The sequence below is a fragment of the Anopheles bellator genome, chromosome X, assembly GCF_943735745.2.
Source record: "Anopheles bellator chromosome X, idAnoBellAS_SP24_06.2, whole genome shotgun sequence".
In the NCBI taxonomy this organism is placed as follows: Eukaryota; Metazoa; Arthropoda; class Insecta; order Diptera; family Culicidae; genus Anopheles; species Anopheles bellator.
In genome coordinates, this window is record NC_071287.1 from 7,818,179 (window position 1) to 7,840,895 (window position 22,717).

At 53.9% G+C, this 22,717-nt stretch overlaps 4 protein-coding genes across 4 annotated transcripts; 3 read left to right on the plus strand and 1 right to left on the minus strand.

The window, feature by feature from the left end:
- Positions 1 to 542: 542 nt before the first annotated feature.
- On the plus strand, positions 543 to 4,229 carry LOC131213439 (uncharacterized). Its single transcript, XM_058207478.1, has 3 exons — positions 543 to 2,082; positions 2,122 to 3,604; positions 3,677 to 4,229. The coding sequence occupies exons 1-3, from the start codon at positions 543 to 545 to the stop codon at positions 4,227 to 4,229; spliced, it is 3,576 nt and encodes a 1,191-aa protein (XP_058063461.1).
- A 3,696-nt stretch (positions 4,230 to 7,925) lies between these two features.
- Positions 7,926 to 8,853, plus strand: LOC131213440 (uncharacterized). Its single transcript, XM_058207479.1, has 2 exons — positions 7,926 to 8,363; positions 8,437 to 8,853. The coding sequence occupies exons 1-2, from the start codon at positions 7,926 to 7,928 to the stop codon at positions 8,851 to 8,853; spliced, it is 855 nt and encodes a 284-aa protein (XP_058063462.1).
- A 7,688-nt stretch (positions 8,854 to 16,541) lies between these two features.
- Positions 16,542 to 19,288, plus strand: LOC131213442 (uncharacterized). Its single transcript, XM_058207483.1, has 4 exons — positions 16,542 to 16,556; positions 16,972 to 17,311; positions 17,407 to 17,814; positions 19,146 to 19,288. Exons 1-4 carry the CDS (start codon positions 16,542 to 16,544, stop codon positions 19,286 to 19,288), a joined length of 906 nt encoding a protein of 301 aa, XP_058063466.1.
- Positions 19,289 to 20,181: 893 nt separating this feature from the next.
- LOC131213443 (uncharacterized) lies at positions 20,182 to 22,419 on the minus strand. Its single transcript, XM_058207484.1, has 4 exons — positions 22,372 to 22,419; positions 21,747 to 21,982; positions 20,583 to 20,817; positions 20,182 to 20,498 (listed from the first exon to the last, which is right to left on the minus strand). Exons 1-4 carry the CDS (start codon positions 22,417 to 22,419, stop codon positions 20,358 to 20,360), a joined length of 660 nt encoding a protein of 219 aa, XP_058063467.1. The 3' UTR covers positions 20,182 to 20,357.
- Between the last annotated feature and the right edge of the window lie 298 nt (positions 22,420 to 22,717).

Below are 22,717 nucleotides of genomic sequence, written 5' to 3' on the forward strand. Positions count from 1 at the left end.
GCCCGATCGCTGGCATCGTTTACCAGTTGCGCTCCGTTGACTCTTTCTGTAAGGTAGGCCCAGCAGGTGCCGCTTCCGTGACTTCTACCAGACTCCCAGCCAGCCATGCACCGGTTAGCAAAGACATTGCGGCCCCGGCCAGCAACATATGCGCTGGCAGAACTAATAATCTCACGACCCCCCTGGTGTTGGTGTAATGGGTCGTTAGGCAGGGTTCACGGTTACATTGCAGGCGGTGCCTCGGTTGCCCGGTACTATCTACAATGGATCGATCGTTGACGCTATCGACCAACTGGAGCGTGCGCTGATCGCGGCTTGACATTGAACGTTGAGCTATTCTTCTAGGTCAGTAGAGCGTCACAGTTCGTGGCACGCTCCCGCAACCCGGGGCGAGTCTGGGCGGCCAACAGCGCAGTAGAAGTCCTTCGCCGGAGCTATGCGGATCGCTTCGTGGCGATTCCAGCAGAATCGGGTACCGGATCGGTGTTCAAACGGTGTGTGTGGCTATGATTCACCCAAGAGTGCCCAGTCTGCTATCCAGCATGGTGCTCGTAGTACTACGCGTCGCAACGCTGGCGTTGCTGATGCTGCGTGATTCCCGAGCAGCGCGTGGGATTTACGTCAACAATAAAAAGCTTGATCCGTTCGAAGTGGACCACATCGGTCTGGCAAGTATCGCACCAGGAGTCACCTCGCCGAGTCAGCCGCCAGCGTACGTCACCAAGAGCGACCTGCTGCGTAAGGATAACTTTACGAGCCCCCAGCACTACTACCAGTACCTGGTGAGCGAACGCCCCTCCAGCTACATCGATCTATGGTGGGGACACAAGAATAAGACACACGTAACGTCACCGGTTTCCATGGCCGCACTGTTACCTGTGCAGGACGCGCTGTTTTCGACCCAGAACAAACGCAACAAGACCGACTCCGTGTACGAGGGCAACTATCAGTCAGCACCACTTCAATCAACAGATCTTGCTCCATCAACTGCGCCGCCGGTCCATAAGGTGAAACGGCCCGTAAGGACGAAGAAGCGGCCATCGAAAACCCGGCCAGGTTCCGTACTAACCCAGCCCGAGTTGACGCCTGAAATGATGGCCTTCCTGAGTCGTTACTACCTATTGAGCTGCACGCTAGTGCCGAAACCAGCGAGCGCGGTACAACCGACGCCAACGGTGGCCGCTCCCTCCATCCAGACCACTACACGCAAAACCAAAATACGACATCTGACAACGCGGCCCAGCACGACGACCACTACCACGACGGTAAAGCCGGCGATCGGAGATTTCAAGAAGCGGAAGAAGCCTAGCTACGTCTACGTGAATCCACCGGTCATCAAGCGGCTCGGGGGCGTACTGGAGTCGGTGTACACCTTTATGGAGAACGCTCTCACTAGCACCGAGGCAGTGTCGAAGGAGACTCGTGGCGGAGACACGGTGGAACTGAACGTGGGAAGTGCGAAAGTGAAGCGAAACGCTGCCGTACCCGAGGAACGCGCTGGTTCCACGGAGCAGATATCGCTCGCAGGAGCAATCACTTCAGAAACTCCGTCCTGGAGTACGGTACTCAGTCCGGGTACGCTGGCGGACTCGAAGCGGTTCACGGTTCCGGACCGAGTCACCATCTCGGGGCTTCCGGGGGCCGTGAGCACGGACGGGGGCAAGAACACGATGACCACCAACATCCAGGTGACGAGCGAGTACACGGCGGCTACACCACCGACGGTGCCCTTTCGAAAGCCCGACCCGGACGACGACGACGACGAGAGCAGTGAGGAGGAATCGGAAGAGGACTACTTCGGAGAATTGACGGGTTTCCAGGACCAGGAGGACGGCGATGATGACGAGGACGACGAGGACGAAGACGACGACGAGAGCGATGAGACTGAAGCTGGACAGCCATCCAGCAACGACAAGGACTACGGGAACGACACCGAGAATCACTCCCAAACTAGTCGACCCGTGCGTCGAAAGCCGACCAAGAAGCGGCACCGTAAGAAGCGTCCAGCATCGAGCGGCAGCTACGAGGACCTGGAGTACGGCGACGACGACGAGGCGACCTCGTCGGACGAGGATGACGACTGTTGTGGCAAAGGCGAAGGCGATCAGTTCGGGGCGGAAGATAGCGATGAGTACTACAGCAACACGGACGATGACTACGACGACGACGACGAGGACGACGTAGGTGATGGGAACGGGGCCGGATTCTTCACCGGGATGTTTTCCACGTTTGGTCGCTTCGTGAGTTCGCTCGGGTTCGGGGGGTCCGCTGTTGGAGCCCCCGACGACTACGGTGACTCCGAGGAGGACCGAGCCCACAGCACAACACCTCGCATTTTGGCGGTAACGCGTAAGCGACCGACGCGCAGTACCTCCGGAGAACCGGTAGCCCCGGTTGACAGTCGGAACGGTACCGCCACGGTTCCATCGACACCCTCGTCGTCGTCCTGGCTGTCAATGCCGCTGGTCTACAACCCGTGGAGTCCCGATTTGGACGATACGCCTTCGCCGGACGATTTGGCTCCGTCAGAGCCTACCACGATCACCAACACCACCCCAGGTTCATGGTTCGAGCTGATGATGCCTTGGGATTTTTTCAACCCCTGGCTGCCGGATGTGACGGAGAACGATGTGTCGGAGGAGTCTGTACTACCACCAGCGATGCCTAGTCCATCACCCGTAGCTCCATCGGCGAGCTGGTTCAGTCAACTGCTCGGTGGCGCTGCTATCTCCGCGAAACCACCAAAGCCCGCCACTGGGATCCCAACCCAACTTCCTTCCAGTAGTTACTCGGTGCGGCCGACCAGAAAGGTTTCCTACGCTGGCCACCAGTTGTGGCGCGTGTTCGTGGAAACCGCCGAGCACCGCCAGTACCTGGACGACTTCCGGCGCTCAACGGACGGTCGCCGGCTGCAATGGTGGCTCGGCCCAACGCTGCACGGGCCCACGGATGTGCTGGTGCCGCCGGAGTCACTGCAAACCTTCCGCGAGTACCTCCTGGCCGAAGGCATCCAATTTCGGCCGACCATACAGGATCTGGGACGGGCGATCGCACACGAGAAATCCCGAGTAACGCGGCGCGAGCAGATGGAGCACAGGCTACGGCAGGGTCATTCGCTGACGTGGTACCGCTACCATCGGTACGCCGACATCGTTCAGTTTCTGGACTACCTACAGCAGCAGCACCCGCAGCGGGTCCAGCTACTCCACGTCGGCCGCTCGTACGAAGGGCGGCCCCTGACGGTGGTACGCGTTTCCTCGTCGATCTCCCACGTCCAGGGCGTAGAGCGTCGACGCAAGCGCCGCAAGCCCCAGAAGAAGCGACCGGCCATCTTCATCGAGGCCGGGGCTCACGGTCGCGAGTGGCTTGGTCCAGCAGTTGCGACGTGGTTTCTGAACCACCTTCTACAACTCCAGCAGTCCGGTGCCCCGGTGGTCAATGGGTCTGACCCCGGATCCGAGAAGGAAACCTTGGCCCGGTACGACTGGTACGTGCTGCCGGTACTGAACCCCGATGGCTACGAGTACAGCCACGAGCACGACCGGATGTGGTCCAAGAGTCGCTCGCAGGTGGAGCCCAGACCCCAGGGTGTTCTATCCAGCGCGTAGGTTTCGCTGCGCAGCCTCGCTCACACGCAAGAGCACCTACTGATCCTCGATTCTGTTTCCTCGCGCAGGTTCAACTGGTGGCAGACGGGGACAGCGGCGGACCCCAGCAAGCGGGAGTGCTACGGCGTTGACCTCAACCGTAACTGGGCTCACCAACCTCATCTTCGCAACGAGTGCAGCGAAGACTTTGCGGGAAGCGATCCCTTCTCCGAGCCCGAAACGCGAGCCCTGCGTGACTTCCTCGCTGCCGGGCGTCGTAATATCCGCTTGTTTGTGTCGCTCCACGCATACGGTCAGGTGCTCTCCTATCCGAGTGACAAGCGCCCGAAGGACGAGGTAGACGCTCCGAGTGACATCCACGAGATGGCAACGGTCGCTCTGGAAGCGCTGAGCGGAACTGGCAGTGACGTGCGGTATCGGATTGTGCCGAGCCCCGGGCTAGAGGGCCAGGCTTCGGGCACCGCGGCCGAATACGCACGGTATGGAGCGGGAATCCGGTACAGCTACACGCTGACGCTTCCCGACACCGGTACGCACGGTTTCCTGTTGCCACCGTCCAACATCGTGGCGACCGCCCGGGACGCGTTCGAAATCATCAAGGGCATGATTGACTACACGTAGCGTCAACGATGCACCAGGGCTTTTTTTATTTATTTCTATGAACTGAAAACAAACAGAGGGAGCAATCAGCAGGCAGGTTCAAGTTGGGCTGGACATTGGGTTCGTGGAACCGGAAACTGCTTATGTACTGCTCATCTTTCCTGTCCCAGAAATAAAGTGCTAGTTACTTACACAGTTCCCTAATCTCTCGGTGAATGTTGGTACCAGACCAACAGGTACCAACTACTGCCGCATAACACCTCAACCATTCCTTACCGGCGGCAAATGGCAAGTCGCTAAATCAGGCCAGAATATCCGTATTTTTCCGTGTATAACGCGCACCTTTTTCCCAATTTTTTTAGCTCTAAAATCTGGGTGTGCGTTATACAAGGGGAGTAAAAATGTTGTCTCTTAAACACACAAATGTGCCCTTTTAGGTACATATTTTATGGTATTATTGAATGAATTATAAAATGAAACATTTGTTAGGAATATAATTATCCATACAATATTGTTACATATAATATATACCTAAAATTGGGGGTCTTAACCACGAAGCGGTAATTTGTTCACATTCGACCAAACTTTGCTTTTCGACGTTTACATCTTCTCGGCCCTCTGAGAAATTTTTGAACCACCGATAAGCACTGTTTTTGGTCTTAATAGCTTCACCATTAGCCACATTAGTCAACATTTTGAATGCGTCCGCGCTCTTAATTTTGTTTTCTACATAAAATTTGATATACATTCCTTGCCATCCATTTTTTGGAAGAGACAAAAAATCGCCGATGGGCCAAAACAGCTGTAAAAGATTAAGTGATAATTTAAAATGGCCGAACTTTTCACCATAAGTCACTGACACGTTTAGCAAACTAACGCCACAAAATAATCGAAAATCGAATTAAGTATTTTTTTTAAATCACAAATTTCCGGATACTGTAATGTCTCAATGTAGCTCTTCAGAGAGTGACAATGAGGAGTACATTGAACAGCAATTAGAGAATATCAATTTGTCAGACTGCAGTGAATCTGAGTTTGAAGATTATTACGAAATATAAAATACTAGTATGTCTTTTGCAATGTATACGCATTTTATCTTTAGTCTACTTTAGAATATTTATAGAATATTTAGAATAATACATTATTATTATTTGGTATTTGTTGGATATCACATATCTGAAAAATGTATAATAAAAAAATTTTTCCAATTTTTTTCTCTTAAAATATGGGTGCGCGTTATATACGGAAAAATACGGTAATCAAAATTTTAGTACTCTTTAGTCTGAACTAGTTAATCTTACTGCAAGTTATGGACCGTTTGGACACAATTAGCCAACTATTGCATATGGCCTACCCGATCACTGGCACTAGCTTACATCTCGCCATTTGGGTGCCATTTTCAAGTAATTTAGCTATCCAAGTCGAGAGATGAACAAATCGAGTTCACGTTGGTGTAGAATTTCCTCACGTAGGAGTTGTTACTTCAACTCTGCTTTCTACACCTCGAATTTTCATTTCTTCTACAGCTTGAAATTTCATTATAGCAATAACGACAAAGTATTTTAAAAAAATTCGTTCCCTTAACGACCGTTGGTCCGGAATTGAATCTTTCACCCGTTTCGTGAAATAATTCACCGACTGTTTGGATGGCAGAAGCCCCCGGTGTGGCTTTCGCTGTGGTTTCCCACGTTAAGCTTTCAAGCTGCTCTTTCGTTTGATTTGATTGGTTCAGCACTACAAAAAGCAGCACCAAAAAAGTGTTCGCTTACCCTGCACGGTGAGTCGTTTGACACCATACATATTTTCCAAATTTACAGAAACTACAAAGTTTATATAATAATTATATAAAGTGTAGAATAACAGTTGTGCTCTGGTGGCGTTCCAGGCACCTAAGTCGTGTCGCACCGCTTGGAGCAAACTGCTTCCTATACGAAATTTTCGGCTTTATTGATGATTGGCGTTAAGCGACGCGACGAAGGGACCGCTACAATCCGTAGCAGTCGGAGAAAGGGTTCCGACATCAATTTTAAGTTTACCGACACCAGTCATGCGTCCACAATCCATCATTCCATCTACTGTCAATGTCACCGAGCGAGATCAACGTTACAGCGCGTGGGAACGACTGCGTAGCCCAGACCGGCCGGACAAATTTGGGAAACTTATGGCTCCGCGGGAGCACCAGAACGGGGTCTGTGGAACTCGAGTGCGTCGAGCTCCGTAGCTTCACGATACCGATACCAGGGCAGACTGGAGGTCCCCCGGGGGGCTTTGCGAAACTTTCTTTCCGGCGGGATACCTACCAAACTTTGTCCGTGGCCAGAACCAAGGAACCAACCGACCGACCGACCGCCCGCGATGCGATGATTGCGTGTCCAAAAGCCATCGGGGAAAATTGCTACTGACGGGCGGGCCACCAACGACTTTGTAAGTCTCCCCAAAACATTATTTAATGCCATTATTAGGAAGTTAGGCTCGGCCGGGGCATTTAACTTGGTATCGTTTGAGGTTTACCATACATTTGGGCCCCAACCCCACGGCGAGTTAGAGTCTGCAGTTTTCAGGAGAAGGATTTCGGGGAGGTAGAAATTCCGCTTTTCTGCGGCTGGAACCGGTCCGACACAATAGAGCAATATGTTCAATCAACCCGTGCCCCCCAAATTTCACGCAATTCTCCGCCGCCAGCGTCAGCGAGCACGGGGACTGATTAATAGACTAGATTGTTATATTGTCCTGCACCGGATATCAGCGTGTCGTGTAACGTGAGTTGACAACTGGTGGTTCTACCCTTCGGGGAAACCACAATAACAACTCAATGCAGAACCTGGCAGTTGACGATCCACTAGGTCCTAGACACAGTACTAGATCACTGGTCTAGAGGAGGACGGCTCCGGCGCAGCGGCTCCTTCGTCAAATTTCCTTTGCCACTTTGACAGTTTTGACAGGAAGTTGAGGAGACCCATGACTTTGGAAATAAGTTTTTATTATTTCCCACTGTTCTGCAAACGTTTAGCGTCCCATTTCGTAAATGTCAAAGTTTCGACTCAAAAGTTGCCAAAATTTCCAGAACAAAGTTTGACGTTTTCAAAAGTGAAGTAATAGCGTATTTTAAAATCCAACCACTAGCTGCACCATCGCCTGGACTTCCACCGTCCCGTAAAAGGTGGGCTCGTTTTGCTAGAGACTCGCTAGCTAGCAGTCCACGTAGTAAGTCCGGGGGGAAATGCGTAACGTAAGGACCTCACACTACCGACACGGTGGAAGGCGGTTCGCGTGGTGCCGCAAAACTTTGGTCCTTTACACTCACATACACAGACACACCGGTTGGTGCCGGTCTGCTAAAAGCGCTCAATCTAACAGCACTTAACCCTATGGCAAAGCGGTGTAAGGGCATGTTGGATGCACGGCACGGCACGGCAGGCCGTTTAATAGTTTGCCGATGTGACGATGACAAGCACGGCGCAACCCTAGCCCACACACAGCTGACCCGAGCAGCAGCGTAGGTAGCAAGCGTAGTACAGTTTTCGATACACAGGAGAAGTTGTAAGCCGCCGCTGGCTTCCTCGAATCTCCGGAGCGCTTGCCTGTAGGAATACGGCCCAGGCTCAGTGTCGTCCAGAACGTTCGTGAAGGCGTGTGTCGGTCTCTGTTACGGTTACCTGCGGAATTTGGAGTTCAGAACTACGGGCAACAATATCTGGTGCTGAATGGCGACAGTGGATGGCAGGGCTACAGCAGAACGGTACGCCCACGCTTCGGCTCAGCTACGAGCAGCTACGGAAAACGTTGGGACACTTTGAGTACTTCAAATACTGGACCGATGAACAGATCCGAGAGTGCTGCATACTGGCCCGTGTGGAACAGTTCGCCCCGCAGCAGACGATCCTGCTCGACCGGGAGCCACCCTGTGCGCACCTCGTGCTGAGCGGCCAGTGCATGCTGTTACAGTGCCTGCAGATGCTGCGTGTGACGGTGGGCTCACGGGCCACGTTTCAGCTGGTGGTGCTACCAGAAACACCCCTAGTCGAGGTCCGGGACGAATCTCCGGACGAGCTGGTTCGCTGGCACGAAACGTTCCGCCAACGGTCCGACGCCTTCGATGAAGTGCCCGGGAGCGAGCCAGACTACGAACCAAACCATGCCGTATCGTTTCTACGCGTAAGTACCCTGGGAATAACGCTCGGCTCCTATGGGAATGCTTCTTCAGCGATCTGCTAAACATCCCTTACAGACGCCACCACCGCAGGAGCAACAGATCGTGCATCACTTTCTGGACGTCGGCACACTGCGGTCCGGGGCCGTGTTCGGGATCGGCGAGCGCTTCCAGCACCGCCGGGTCGTAGCCCGCACCCGTACGCAGTGTTTGCTGATACCGCGCCGTTGGCTGCTGCTGAAGCACCAGAACATCGGCAACACCTGGCACCGGTTGCGGATGTACCTGGACGAGTCGATACCGAGCCGGCACGAGCTGTTCCAGAGGTTCCTGCGAAACCGCGCCTGGGAGCGGTACCGGCGGCGGTTGGTACGGGAAGCGCCGAAGCGCCCCAGTCACACTCGACCGGCCGACGTGCCGGTTATGTGTCGGATCGCGCAATCTCAGGCGCTTCCGGTGCTGGTGAAGCAGTCGCCATCGTCCGGACCCTGCTGAAGGCGACCGGGAAGATCCCCCGACTAGGACGAGCCGATGGTGGCCTACGCAGAGATACCGGTCGATAGGCGTCTTCAGCCCCAAAATACGAACGGAGAAAACGGATACGGCTAAACGATGATAAAACACCGCATACGCTTCACGCTGATAGTTCACCGGGTAGGCGCTCCACCTCAGCAGTAATATTAATAAATTATGCAAATCCGGTCCTACTTGAAACTCGTAGCCCGATTTCGCAGCCCGATCCTGCCCGAGGGTGGGTCCGAAATTTGTCAGATCCTCCAAGAGATCGTGGATGGGCGGTTTGGCGCTCGAGCGTTCGAGTATCGTCGGCCAAGTTGTGGACAGGAAATTGGCCCCAGATTGGATTGCCTGTGGCTGCCAAGATATCAGCCGCATCAGCGCGCTCGTTACGCAACGTTCGTTCGGGGTGCGTTTGGAATCCCATTCCGCTCATCACATCACGCCGTGTGTGCCGAACCTCCGTAGACTTCAACGTCTGACATTTTCCTTAAGGACCCTGACAATGTCGGCTAATGGCGGGCCGTAAGCGTATCAACAACGGTACGCATCTCACCAGCTCCTCTCTGCAGAGCCGGGATCTGGTGAAATATCAAACCGATGACTCCACCAGTTGAGAAACTGCCTCACGCGTCCCGCAGCTTTCTAGAGTAGGCGAACAAAAGCGGCCAACATTCAGCAGAGCAGAGTGGTGGAGAGCGGACGCGGGGGGAGGCAACCCCGCCAACGCCAACTTGTTGACAACTCTCTGTTGGCTCACGCAGGCCGCAAGTCGCATCGCCGGCTGGCTGGCTGTGTTGGCTAATTTCGACTTGACATTTAGCGGGCCGATGCCATTTTCGGATGCGGGCAACATATAGCGGGCCTTGGCCGGGCCATTGACCACCCCGAACGGTGGTCGGCCCCGAAAATTTCTCCTCCTATCAGCCAGCCCGCCCGTTGTTAGTCGATTAGTGAAATTCGCCGCCTGATCCTTCTGGGGGCCCCTCACGGTGTAGTCCAGCGAGCAGGGTGAGCGATTTGATAAGTTGGAGACCGATTGCATGGCGTTGCGCGATTTAGGTCGCACCAACGCGGGACGATTGCAGGATGAACGTCTACAAGCGTGACATAATTAATTAGTAGCAGTAACTAATTAATGGAGTTAGCACCGAGTTTACCAGAGTGTTATGGAGCCTTTGGGGCAGGTGGACGATATGGGATGGCCGTTCGATGGACGGATGCCGGTTGGCTGTCTCTGAAATCTAAGGCTTTCTCAATCGCTGCTAACTGGTTTGGCGCGGTATCGGTCTCCACATAATTTACCGTTACCAGCGTGGGCGTGGTGACGATAAAAGGAGTTTGGTGTCCGAAGCTGCAAAACTTGAGCTCAAGATTAGCTCTGTGACCATCGACTTTTCCACGCAAACTTCGAGAGGCAAAACAGGGTTAGACAGGAGCCCAGAGTAGAGTAGTAGACCAGCAAACAAGTGGAACAGTGGAACGTGAGCGTGGTTGATGATGTCAACAGATGCGCCGTTTTGCAACTACACGCCACAAAAAATCGAAATCGAAAACAGATTAGACCAGATGCAAACACATACATACAAACGCACAATACCGAAGCCACTAGCCCCCCCGAAAGATGTCATAAAAATAATAGGATGATCCCCATCGGTGGCCTCCATTGCGACAAGCTTTGGCGCTGTCGGACTACGAAAAATACGATCTCCAGTTTTTATTTTCGCCGAACCGACAGACCGGACCCCCCGGTGGGCACATTGGAGGGTGAGCTCAACGCAGGACGCCGTTACGTGCGATACGATGCGGCGAGTTACGTGCGATATCCTGTGCTCGGCGAGTTTTTTTTCCCCCCTGTTCATCTCCTTGGATCTTCAGCAACGGTAAAGGAGCTCCAGGGTCCTTCACTGAATACCTGATTACCTCATCTCGGTACCCAGAAACCGGTATTATCCGAGATACGGATGAATTCGGCTGGAGCAGCAGCAAAAAAATCACAAACGTATACCTCTAGTGAAGACCCCCAATACACAACGCCACAACGAAACCCCCCAGCAATATCTAAAACGATGAATATCAGCTAATCATCATCGGGATGGGACGACGTAAATGGATAAAACCGACAGCTTGATCATTTCAAGCAAGTCCTCAAGCGTCGAGAGAAAGAGAGCCACGCACCGGGGATAAGTTGAATTGAAAGTCGGTCGGCCTCCGGACGTCGGAGACCAACCGAGTCCTGAATGAGTGTGTCCGGGAGGCATCCGAAGCACGGGGCGCGGGGCCAGCGCGGGTTCGCAAAAAGCGAAAGTGTCTTTCCTGTGTCGCCGGCGAGAGTGTCGTCTTCGTCAAAGCCGATGCCGTTTTGCTGTCACCTAGGCTTCGGTGAAATAGCGGCCCAGCTCTTAAGTCAATTTATGAAATATGTGTATGGTGTATGGGCCCATAACCTCGCGTTTCCCCGACCATACCCAATCGTGGGCCACACCAAGTACGCCGGTCCGACACGTCCGTCTGATGTGCCGGCTCTTTCCTGACCCCGGCCCGGGTTAGGTCCAGGTCAAAAGCAACCTCTCCAACGCCGGGTCCAACGCCGGGTTGTCAGTTTTCCATCGCCGGTGCGCCTCCGAAACTGATTCAGTTTGTGTGAGAACGGTTTTTCCGTATTGGGCGGATCGGATGGCTATAGCGATGCGACACCGTGACGCTTAGATAACAGCGCCAACACGTCACACAGCGTAAGGTCAAGGATCGCCCAAATCTACCGACGCGGGTAACACGATGGATTACGTGCACTGCTCGTCTCTGGAGGCATCTGGAGATCCCACACCGGGTTCGTGGAATCCTGACGGTTCTCTTCCCAGGCGAAGCATCATACTTGAGCTAGGTGTATGCGTACCGCGACGGGGACTGGACTCGCAACTCAACGAGTCACGCACCGCGCAGATGATCGCCTCCTGATCAGCGTGGACCTTTTGGCCAATCCTCGAGGCTCTCGGGGGCTAGCAGCAATGAAGATATGATTGCGCAAGCCGCACCGGTCCGGGGCGGCTGCCCTTTCCAGAAAGGAGAGCCCGGCGGCAGGGTGTCGGCAACCCCGCCCCGATCGGAGTTGATGGAACCGCTATTTATGTTTGGGCGGGGGACTGCTTAACTGCCACTCGCCACACGTCAACGAGTCACAACGAGATGGGGGCCTCGCCGTCCTCGAAGTGCTCGAACGGAGCGCTCTAGGACTTACGGGTTTATGATCTCACATCTCCATTTTCCTGCGCCCATCGTAGCGCGCATTACGTGAGACTCGTCCAGAGTATTGAATATTAGCCGAGCCGATACTGGTAGGCCGTCGAGCTGTGTTGGCGGTTGCTGTAAGCAATTTAAGGATAGAGAGTTTTCAGCAACGCACGGGTGGGCTGTTCCGCAAGTTCTGCAAACAAGTTTAGGAAGAAAATGAAATGGACAGTACGAAACAAAACACAGAGAAACCGTATTGCGACGCTCGCTAGTCCTCAGTTTCAGGTTGATTTTGATGAAGATGCATTCTAATCAGCAGCTTTCATTGCCTTAAAAATTGCCTCTGACGTTTGGGCTGCGACAGAAAAAACATACACGATGTCGATTAATTTTTGTTTACATTGATTTCGTATGTAAATAGTGAGCCGCGGTGAGTTGCTGTCATCCGCAGACGATAAGCGCTCGGGTTAGAGGAGTCGCCCAAGATCTCAAGTCCCGTTGGCATTCCGTAACTAACTTAAGCCTTCCTTCTTTCTTTCTTTCTCTCTCTCTTAGCCAAATCTTTGGCCGGTGCGGTGGTGTCGTAATGGTACAACGACGAGCCAGCAAATCCGAGCACCAATCCAAATCAGTCTGGTGTGCATCGCACCACCACTCACGGATCAACACCGCCTCCGACGAGGCCTCCACCTGCGGATCAGTTATCGTTTGTGAGATCGTTTCTGCCGCGCGTGCCATCATCGGTGGCATTAAGCCTTTCAGTAAACATCACCTTATCGTCTAATGAAACGCCCAAAAAACAAAAACGCCGCCCATCAATTAGGGGTTGCCTTTATTGGGGTCAGCTCGTACAACCACCAGCTGACCTTCCAATCTCTGACCCCTCGGTCGCGATATTTACACTCGTCTTGAGCGATGTAAACATAACGGGCCCGTACGGTACACGCTCTTTCGTCCGGCCAGGATTAAGCGATAATTGGGCGGTCAGCGATAATTGCTATTTGCGCTGCTACTGGAGAACCGTTTTTGGGGTTTGGGTTCGGAGGATCGTGCGTCCTCTCCACGTAAATCAGCCGGCATTGCACCGGAACGGAACGGGGACAAGGGTCGGCCCGATCGGTTTCGCGTGACAGCCGCTCTCAAGGTGAAGGCTTCGGAGGAATGCGTAACGACAAACAGATCTGTGAAATGGGGGAGGCTAACCGTGTGTCCGCGACGAGATACGGTTGGGAAATCGGACAAAAGGTTCCGACGCGTCCGACGAATGTCCGCCGGGATGGAAAATAGAATCCCGGCCAACCGACACCCGGTTACCACTCTGACAGAACTCAGGTTATGGACGGTAACAGGGCTCATTTACTGTGTTTAGGAAGTTTCCGGGCTTTGGTTGCTGTAACGGCAATCTTTATTCATTCTTCTAAACCTTTTCCCTACCCATGAAATGAAATGATGAAATTGACGATGAATTGTGATCCTCAAACAGATAGTTGTTGGAAACGAGGTGTGACTGATCCTGCTAAGATACCAACCAGACCTGCGTAATGTTACCCTCTAGACTAGTCTGGTTATCATTTGACAATTTTTGGGCACACCAAATGATTGCCTGAATTGACAAAAGCTCACCGTGGAACTTCCGTGGTCCGGTTCCTTTTCGTGACGTTCCGTTGCGGATTTCGGGTCCTCACACTGAGTCCGAAGCGCTGACGGACATGTGTCCGTCGAGGAGACGGACATGTGCGAAACCAGACGGATCTAGCTTAGGCGCAGGCGGGCTCTTCCCAATTAAAGGCAGCACACACCCTAGGACAACTCTCGCCATCCGCCGAACCCGGAAGAGATTTCGAAAAATCTACATTTTTTCCCCCGAAACGACCCGAGACGGGGCCCCGTCCGTAAGTGGGGCAGATTCACCCGGGCTTAGCGGGCCCAGGCCGTCCAAATTTGAATCCCAATGCGCTGAATGCGGCATCGGCTTATGCAGGCCGATATCTTCCGTCCTGAGGGCGCCCGCCTGCCCGCGGAAATCGAATTAATATTCCAAAAAATCGAAAGTGTTACGATTATCGCCCGCGCGACTCTCGCCGTCGCAGACGATAGCCTCACCGAGCCGAACAAAAAACTCAAACCCGAAGACAAAGCAGAAGCAGACAAATCCTCAAACTCGCATCCTCCAAGCGGTTTCGAGGAGCCATTTGAGGAGCCTCGTTCGGGAAGCGTTATTCAACCGGAGAAGGGGGAGATGATGTTCGAGAAATGTCGCGCCACCGTCCGTGCTGGTCAGAGGGTGGTCAGTAACAACACACACCCCACCGAAGGCCAGATACCAGAGAAGCCCGGGACGAGAAACAAAAGCGGAAGAAAGCATACCCCGATAACCGATCATCATAATGGCTGGCAAACAAACGGCACCATACCGGGGGAGAAAAGTGAAAAGACTCTGACAACACACGGACTCGGACTCGATCCTCGGCGGGATGAGCGGGCCTCGAGGGAGTGGTGTGGCCCCGGCCGCGGCTGCTGTTGATGATGGTTATGGTGATGAAAAAAATGCTAATTTGTTAAACAACGAAAACACGTGGCAGTCGGAAGGCGGCTTTCGGCTGTTAAAAGTATCGCTGCCACATCGTCGAAAATGTCACCGAAACAAATTGATGGCCATTCAGTGGGGCGGCGAGGGCGAGGAAACTGGGGTGAAAGCTGTGGCGCTCGGCTCCGAAGATCAGCGTCAATCTCGCGTCTTCAAATCGCGTGGCGGCGGCGACGGGTCATCTATGCGCAAGCGTGCGAAATACCTGATTATCGCCAAATTCCTTTCGCCGTTCTCCGGGGGCCGGCGACGGGACCACCGCTTCCGCCGGCCGGTGTTGTACGCCCACGGGCTTGCCCGGAAAATGATGAGCCGATGAGCCGATGTAGTGCACGTGTCGCCGGCGGTGGGCCTAGCACAACGGCACACCCTTGTGCAACCAAAGGAACCGGAATGCCACGGCCTGGGTACGGCTTTCTTTTCCACCACGTTCCCGAAATCGACGAATTTCTTTTTTCCACACGCACACATACACGCGCACGTCGATCGAGATTATTTTAGTTGTTTTTTTCTGCTTTTGGTTTTTTTTTGTTTGACCGACGGGTGGTTTGAGTTTTTCTCTTTGTTCTTTAATGTTTCCACGTGTTGCTTTTGTCGTCGTTTTGTGACTGTTGCTTGTTTCTTTCTTTCCTTCTTTCTTTCTTTCTTTCTTTCTTTCCTTCTTTCTTTCTCTCTTGTATTTCTTTCTTCACTTTTCTCTTTCATTCGTTCGTTCTTTCTGTTGTTACTGTTGTTATTGGTTTTGCTGCTGTTGTTACTGTTGCGTCTCCTTCCTCTACCAAAAATTTGAATTTTGTCTGGATGGATGTGTCGTCGTCGTCATCGTCCTCTGTGCATCACCTCCCGATAGCCTGGTCTGGTGGTATGCGGATCGCCCTTCGTAAGGTTTATTTATTTTGCTTCTGCCGCTCGGCGGCGGCCGGCGAACCGGCGTAGTATCGATCCCCACAACCCAGTCACGGGAAGAACCTCGCTCACTCTCGCTTACGCGAGCTCTTCACTTTCACTCGCTGCAGCCTCTTTCAGTCGACTGATAATCCTCGCCACGCTCGCGCTCTCTCTCTTTCGCGGTCGCTCTCTCTCTCGCTCTCTCTCTGTCTGTTTCGCTCTACCGCTACTCACTCTCTTTCTCGCGCCGACGTCTTGATCCCCGAAAGGTCAGCATGCGGCTGCAGAGATCTGCAGAGCCCCCCCCGGATTGTCGATGGCTCGGACTCGGAGCCCGAGGGAACCTACCGAGGGTGTGGGGTGTGGTTCGAATAGTCTTGTAACCGCGCATGATAGTCTACCACTAGAGCACCGCTCCTTCCGCAACCCCTTTCGTGGGTCCCTTGTTGGCCCCGCGAGCTCGTGTGAGTCCCACCACATCGGCCACCGGGGACTGGAGAATAGCCTTTCGGCTTTACGCGCGGATGATGACGACGACTACGACGACGGACCCCCAAAAAGAAACCCGGCCCACGACGACGACGAGCCCCCGGCCACGACGGTGGGGGAAGATGACTATATTTAAGCCGAGTCCGCGCAATGTCTCATCACCATAGACAATCGAGCAGCATCAGCTAAGCCACCGCCAGCCGCCCAACTGCTGAACGCGCCACCATCCAGCAACAATAACCGAAAGCTCAAAACGAGCCCGTGTGCTTCACGAGCTCCTCAACGCGGAACCTCGGAAAACCCTCGGACTGTGGCCAAAGTGCACCTGTGTGCGACCAAGTGTGTGTGGGTGTGTTCGTGCAAGGTGTGGTGTCCTCGGAACCATCCGTTCTCGCCAAGTGAAAGTTCTCTAGCTTGTACTGAGGGTGTTCGACAAAATCTCGTGAGACACGCACAGAGTCCAGTAACAACGATGAAAGTTCTAGTGGTAAGTGGCATCGTTTGTGGCTGTGTAAGTGTGTGCGTACGTACGTGCGTGGCTGTGTAATACGTGTATGCCCGCCGCAGGACCCCCTCCCAAGGGTTGTCTGGTCCGTCTCGGTGACTTTCTGAGTGATCAGTCCGATCAGCCGCCCTGGCACTTATATTCTTAAGGACTCCACGGACCCGCCTCAGCTCAGCTACAATCAACCATCATCATCACAGGACACACGTCGGCAGGGGGTCATTTACACATCATCAAGCTGGAGGGGGGCTGGGCCGGCGATGGGTTTTGGTCGGGCGGGCGGGGGAGGTTGTGAAGAGAGTCGGTCTACCAACCCGACACAGAAGTAATGATTTGTTCTGTTCTGTCTTTTCCTTGACTTCTACTATCAATCGCCGGGAATCGTTATCCTGCCCAGCTGTTGGCTTGTGTGGCGCTTGTAGCGGCCCGGCCCGAGCCGCCAGTTGGCGGGTACAGCCACAACCAGGGCGGACACTATCATCATGGCGGTGGCCACGGAGGCCACGGTGGCTACAGCTACCAACAGCCGGCGGCGGCCCCCGTCCCACTGCATTCTGGTTCGGTCGGCCAGTTCTCGGGCTCGGCCGCGGTAGCGACGGCCAGCGCCGGTGCCTCCTACGACACCCAGGTCCTGGGCGGAGGCGGTCTATCGAGTTTCTCCGGTGCCGTTGCCGATGCCGGTGCGCAGTCGTTCGGTGGCGCCGTGCAGTCCAACGTCCAAGCGGAGTCCTTCGGTGGTATGTAGTCACGCTGTCCTCTGCGTCCGCCGCAGGCGGTCTACCATGTACGCAAACGTGGTGCTAATGTGGTGCCCCGATCTGCTCCCGTGTAGCTCCCCAGCAGCAGATCGTACAGAAGCACATCTACGTGCACGTGCCACCACCGGAGCAGCCGCAGACGTTCCATCAGACGATCAGCGCGCCGGCCCTCCGCCAGAAGCACTACAAGATCATCTTCATCAAGACGCCATCGGTTGAGTCGCAGGCCGCCCAGCTCGCCCTCCAGCAGTCGCAGACCGAGGAGAAGACCATCGTCTACGTGCTGGTGAAAAAGCCGGAGCCACTCGCCGACATCGCGCTGCCCGCCGCGGCCGTCTCCAAGCCGAGCAAGCCGGAGGTGTACTTCATCAAGTACAAGACCAACTCGGAGGCTGTCGGCGGCGCTGCTTCCGCTGCCGGTGCTTCCGCTGCCGGCCTTGGGCTACTATCGTCCAGCGGTTCTGCCTCCGCCAGTCACTCGCGTAAGTGCACCATGCTCTCGTATCCTAAGACCGTGTCGGACGCTAAAACGATTCAACAAACGTTGCGTTCCGTTGGCTTTTACCGATTTGTTTACGTTACTTCCCGGAATGATGAATGCGAAGAATGCTTCTGGCCTGTCAATGAGTGAGTGAGAATGAGATGAGAAAGGGGTCTCACCGGGCTTAACAGTACGTACCGTTCGCTCCAGTCTAACCCATGTTCTAGCCGACTCCGGGGGGTCGCTTGGGCGGTCTTTTAATGGTCTCAATGACCGGGGCACGCGTAACGGTTCACCGTGCACCCGCAGTCTGATCCTTCCGGGGGTCCCAAACTCCCCGGAACCGGTTTGGGCCCGCCCAGCAGCGGCAGCGATCAACTTTCGACAACGGATCCCAGCGGCCCCCGAAAGGTCGAAAAACGGCCTGAACCAACGGCCTGGGACAGGTTCGCTCGCTGCTGTGCGCCGGATCCCGATCCCCACGCAGCGCACAGAAACACACGCCGCACGGAGCTCAGAACTTCGGTCGACCTTCACCGGACGTCACCCGTTTTCGTATTATATATGTTTTGATGTCCCAATCCGATCAGATGAGGCCCCGAAAGTTGCTTCTCGCCTCTTCGGCAGTCGTCCGACAAACTTTCACTTACAGCCAAAAATCGAACCGGGTTCGGAATAGTTCGGAGCGATTCAGAGAAAACCAGTGAACGAGAGAGAGAGAGAGAGAGTGATACGGGCGATATGAACGATCCTAGTCGATCCGGTACCGCTCATCATCTTCTCTGTCTTCTCCGTCGTCCATTGTTACCCGGCATTCCGGATTGGTTACTGATCTCCGGACGAGTGCGATCCGGGTCCGGGCACGGGCTTTTTTTCGAGTGCGCCGTCCACCGTCGCTGGAGCACATTTTAACTTTCGCTTGGCTCGTTGGTGTCGCACCTGCTCCGCGACGATGACGACAAATGAGCTTTGTTTACTTTCCGATCTCGCTGACTGACGTATCGATGGAACCGGTGTCCGATCGATCAATCCGGGCTCCGGGGCCCTGATCTAGCAAACAGAAACGAACAGTGACAGATAGTAACACCGGCCGGAACTTTTGCCTTTTTCTGGACATCGCCATTCCGTATCCGTACTCTGTTTCCCCTCTGGGCCATTCGGATAACTGGGAATGTGAGTAAGTCACCACTTTGACATCGTAGTGTGTGCGTTGCACCGATGGATCACTCTTCACACTTTCCTTCTCGACAAACTCAAACTGCGCGGGTACCCAGAGCACAGTGTTTGGCTACGGTGCTCTACGGCTCCTTAGCGATTTGTTTCGCACGAAAGGAGCACCGCTTATCACCGAAGGGTTGTTGCTTGTTTCCCCGTTTCCTCAAACATTTTCTATTTATAACTCTTCGCTTTCTTTATCCGTAGACTCGCCAGCCCAAACCTACGGAGCTCCCGGTGGCCATGGAGGCTACCACTAAGGCGAGTTCGCCATAACATTCGACCGGTCGCACACAGGAGTGACGCAGCGCTTGCCCTGCCCTGCCCTGCCCATCCCCTCGCCAATCCACGGCCGTAACGAACCGCAACCTATTGCCACCCGTAGGTAGTTAGCTCAATTCCATGCACTGGCAGAAAGCTGCCCGCCCGTATCAGCGCGGAACGCGGAACGCAGTGCGTTGAACTTCAGAACTTAATGTTAATGTAAATGTATGGAAAGAAAATATAAGAAGAAAACCATGAACTGCGCGAACGAGTAGAGTAGCGCGAGAAAACAGAAAAGGAGAAGGAGCGGAAAAGGAACAACAAGGAACGAGGAATAGGAGGAATCACTAAAATAAGTAGAAAACGTAACGGTGACAAATCATAGGCTAAAGCAAAGAAACAACGCAACAAACCATAAATGTTAGACGTGCGTCAACGTGTATAACGCACGCGCACGAGTTGGGGCACCATCGGTTGACTTATTTATCGCCCTCTTAGTGTGTACCCTTTTATCGCTACTACCCTGTTCTTTCGGTATTTTTTTTTTATTTTTTTGCAAAGCCACCGTATCCGCCAAGATATAGGGACAGGTAGTTGCAGCGCACTGTGGAGAATCAGCAGCTTCGCCCGAACTCCACCCCCCGGACACCCGGAGATCTGGACCGATCTTGACGGACTCGGACGGCACTATCGCTCTTCTACCTCCACCGATCGCCAATCGATTTGCTACGTGCTCTGTGCACACGTTGCTCTGTACTGTTTTTTTCTATTTTTATTTGTAAGGAGGATAAGAACACAATAAACTTCCGGCACTTCTGCTGCTGAGAGATAAAGGGAGAGATATACACAAACAAGCCATCCAACGTGTTCTCCTTGGCACCGGATCTGAAGGTCGCAAGGGCATCCCAACCATCCGAAAGCAACACGCGCATCGATCGAGTGCCGTCGCCGGGGCGGGCTTGCGGGTGCAGGAAAACCTGAGGCTGAATGGCTCAGGCGTCAGCCTCTTCCGGGAGCTGGTAGAGCTGCAAGTACTTGCGGAAAAGGTACTCGCCGAGGATGTACCTAAAGCGGTACACCGTAGCTGTTGCTGGGGCTTTGGCTCGGTAATGGCGGTGCACCGTACTCGGTGGAGGGCGTTGGGCCGCCACTCTCCGGATATGGTCCACCGCCGTTACTCCCCTGCTCGGCGGAAGTAGATGCTCGCTGCGCGCGCATACGGCAAAGAAAGGCAAGGCGGAGTCGAAATGAGCCACTATGCGATTACTAGGAGCCGCAATCCGTTCGTACCTGCGTTTTGTAGCGAATGAAGTAGACTTCCGGCTTGGACGGAGGCGTTGGCGCGACCGTCGGTACGATGATCTCCTCCGGTTCATCCTGTTTCTTCACCAGCACGTACACGAGCGTTTTCTCCTCGTTCTGCTGGACCGGAGGCAAGACGGGCGGGGCCGACGAGGGCGGCGACGGGGCTTTGATGAACACTATCTTGTAGTGCTTTTGCGGTGGTGGCACCACGATCGGCTTCCTGGGCGGACATCCCGTTCCGACAATGAAGTACAAAGAAAGAGAAAGAGAAGCAAGTTTTGGCGTAGTTCATTGACCGAGGAGAATGGCATAACAGTATCACTGCTACCCCCACGGATGGTGTCGCTACACCTCGCGCTCCCCTGTGGCTATTGTAATCAAACCGGTGCTCTGGAATAACTTCGTGAGCCCCCCACGTCTAACAACAGCAGTGCCTGCTATCCTGAGCTAAATCTGGGCGATCGTGTCCCTGGCCCAGTCGTGTCCACTTAACCTCTAGCCATTTAGCTATGTTCGTGTTGGAGAGAAGATACTCGAATACTACGGTTTTATTGTGATTTTTATGAACCAACTGGCCACCACTACGCATCTTCCGTACTTTCCAATAGCCGAAATGCGATTCGATCCAAGCTGGGAACCGATTTTACTCGTGCCCTTTGCGGTAGGCTAAGACGGCCCGATACAACTTCTCCGTCTCCCATGCGAAGAAAGTCAGTTTTCGGAAACCAGTTCCAGCCGAGAATGATTCATCGCTCCAGCAGCGTTACGCAACGGGTGAAATTTCACAAGCATGGGAAGATCACCGATCCTTTCCGGTCCCAGCCACGACCACGACGAGGGGCGTTCCCCAGTTGTCCATCCACGGAAACGAAACTCAACTCACCGTCGCCGTCGTCTTAATCCACTCTCACACTGCTGATCACCTGCATCCCCAGGATGCTTCCCAAATGGGTAGATGTCCGATCATTTCGGCCTTACGACATCGCCAGCGAGAGCACTGCTCCCAATAATCCGGTTTAGTCCGAAAACACAACAGCCTGTGAGAGCAACATTAAGCCCTCCACTACACAAAAAGATCTACTTTTTACGCTGTATTGGCAAAGTTTCGCACAGGCGAGAGTTCTCTCGGCAGCATCTCGAATATTCTACCTAGTGGTCTGGTACTCCGGTTCCGGTGGTGGCACATGCACGTAGACGTGCTTGTGGATGATGGGTGCCTGCGTCGGGGGTCCATACTCAGACGTGGCCGATCCATAGCTATTGACGGTGATCGACGGAGATGGTGGCGGCGGTCCGTAGCTGTAGCCGGAACCGAGGGCGCCATTGACTGGGCCAGAAGCACCGATCAGTGGAGGCTCCGGCCTGGCCAGTCCACCAGTGACAACCTGCGGCGTAGTCGGAACGGAAGAATACAATAGTCGAAGAAGTCATCTTGACCAAGTCAGTCCCAGTTAATTCCCTATAACAGATCGGTCGATATGTAACTGTAGACCTTGCGTCGACGTTGTGAACGGAGACCTTGCGTGTGAAGTTAAGGACGTGCTACTCGGAATTACTCTAACCGTAGCCGTAGAGTCAGTTTTAGGTGTTAAAGCACGCTGTACTGCATTCCGTGGTTGTGAGTTGGTTTGATTGCTGTACGATCTCGCTCAAACACCATTCTCCGGTCGATCGTTGTATTGATTGGATGCATGGCGAGCAAGCCGACCTCTTCCTGCAGCCCTCGACATCTCGGAACCTGGGGACTATTCTGGGGTTGAGCCCGGAAACTCACCATCAACACTACACCCATCACCTGCGCTTTCCGACATCGACACGACATCGTTGTAGTGTCGGCCTAGGAGGTCTTCTAGAAGATCTTCTAGATCCCCAATTCGGAGTGTAGTAGGGTGCGATCCCCTGGTTGTTTCTACACTTAGACCTAACAAGCTACTCCACGTCCTCCGTCAGTCTGTTGTGGGGTTTTGAGAGGTCAAACCATACTCTGCTCAGACTCTTTAACTGGGGCAACCACACCGCACCGCACTCAGCTAGAACTCAGGGGCTAGGGTGACCTCTAGCCTCAGGATCTCTTCTCCTTCGCGCTCACTCTCTCTCTTTCTCTCTCTCTCAGCTCTTTT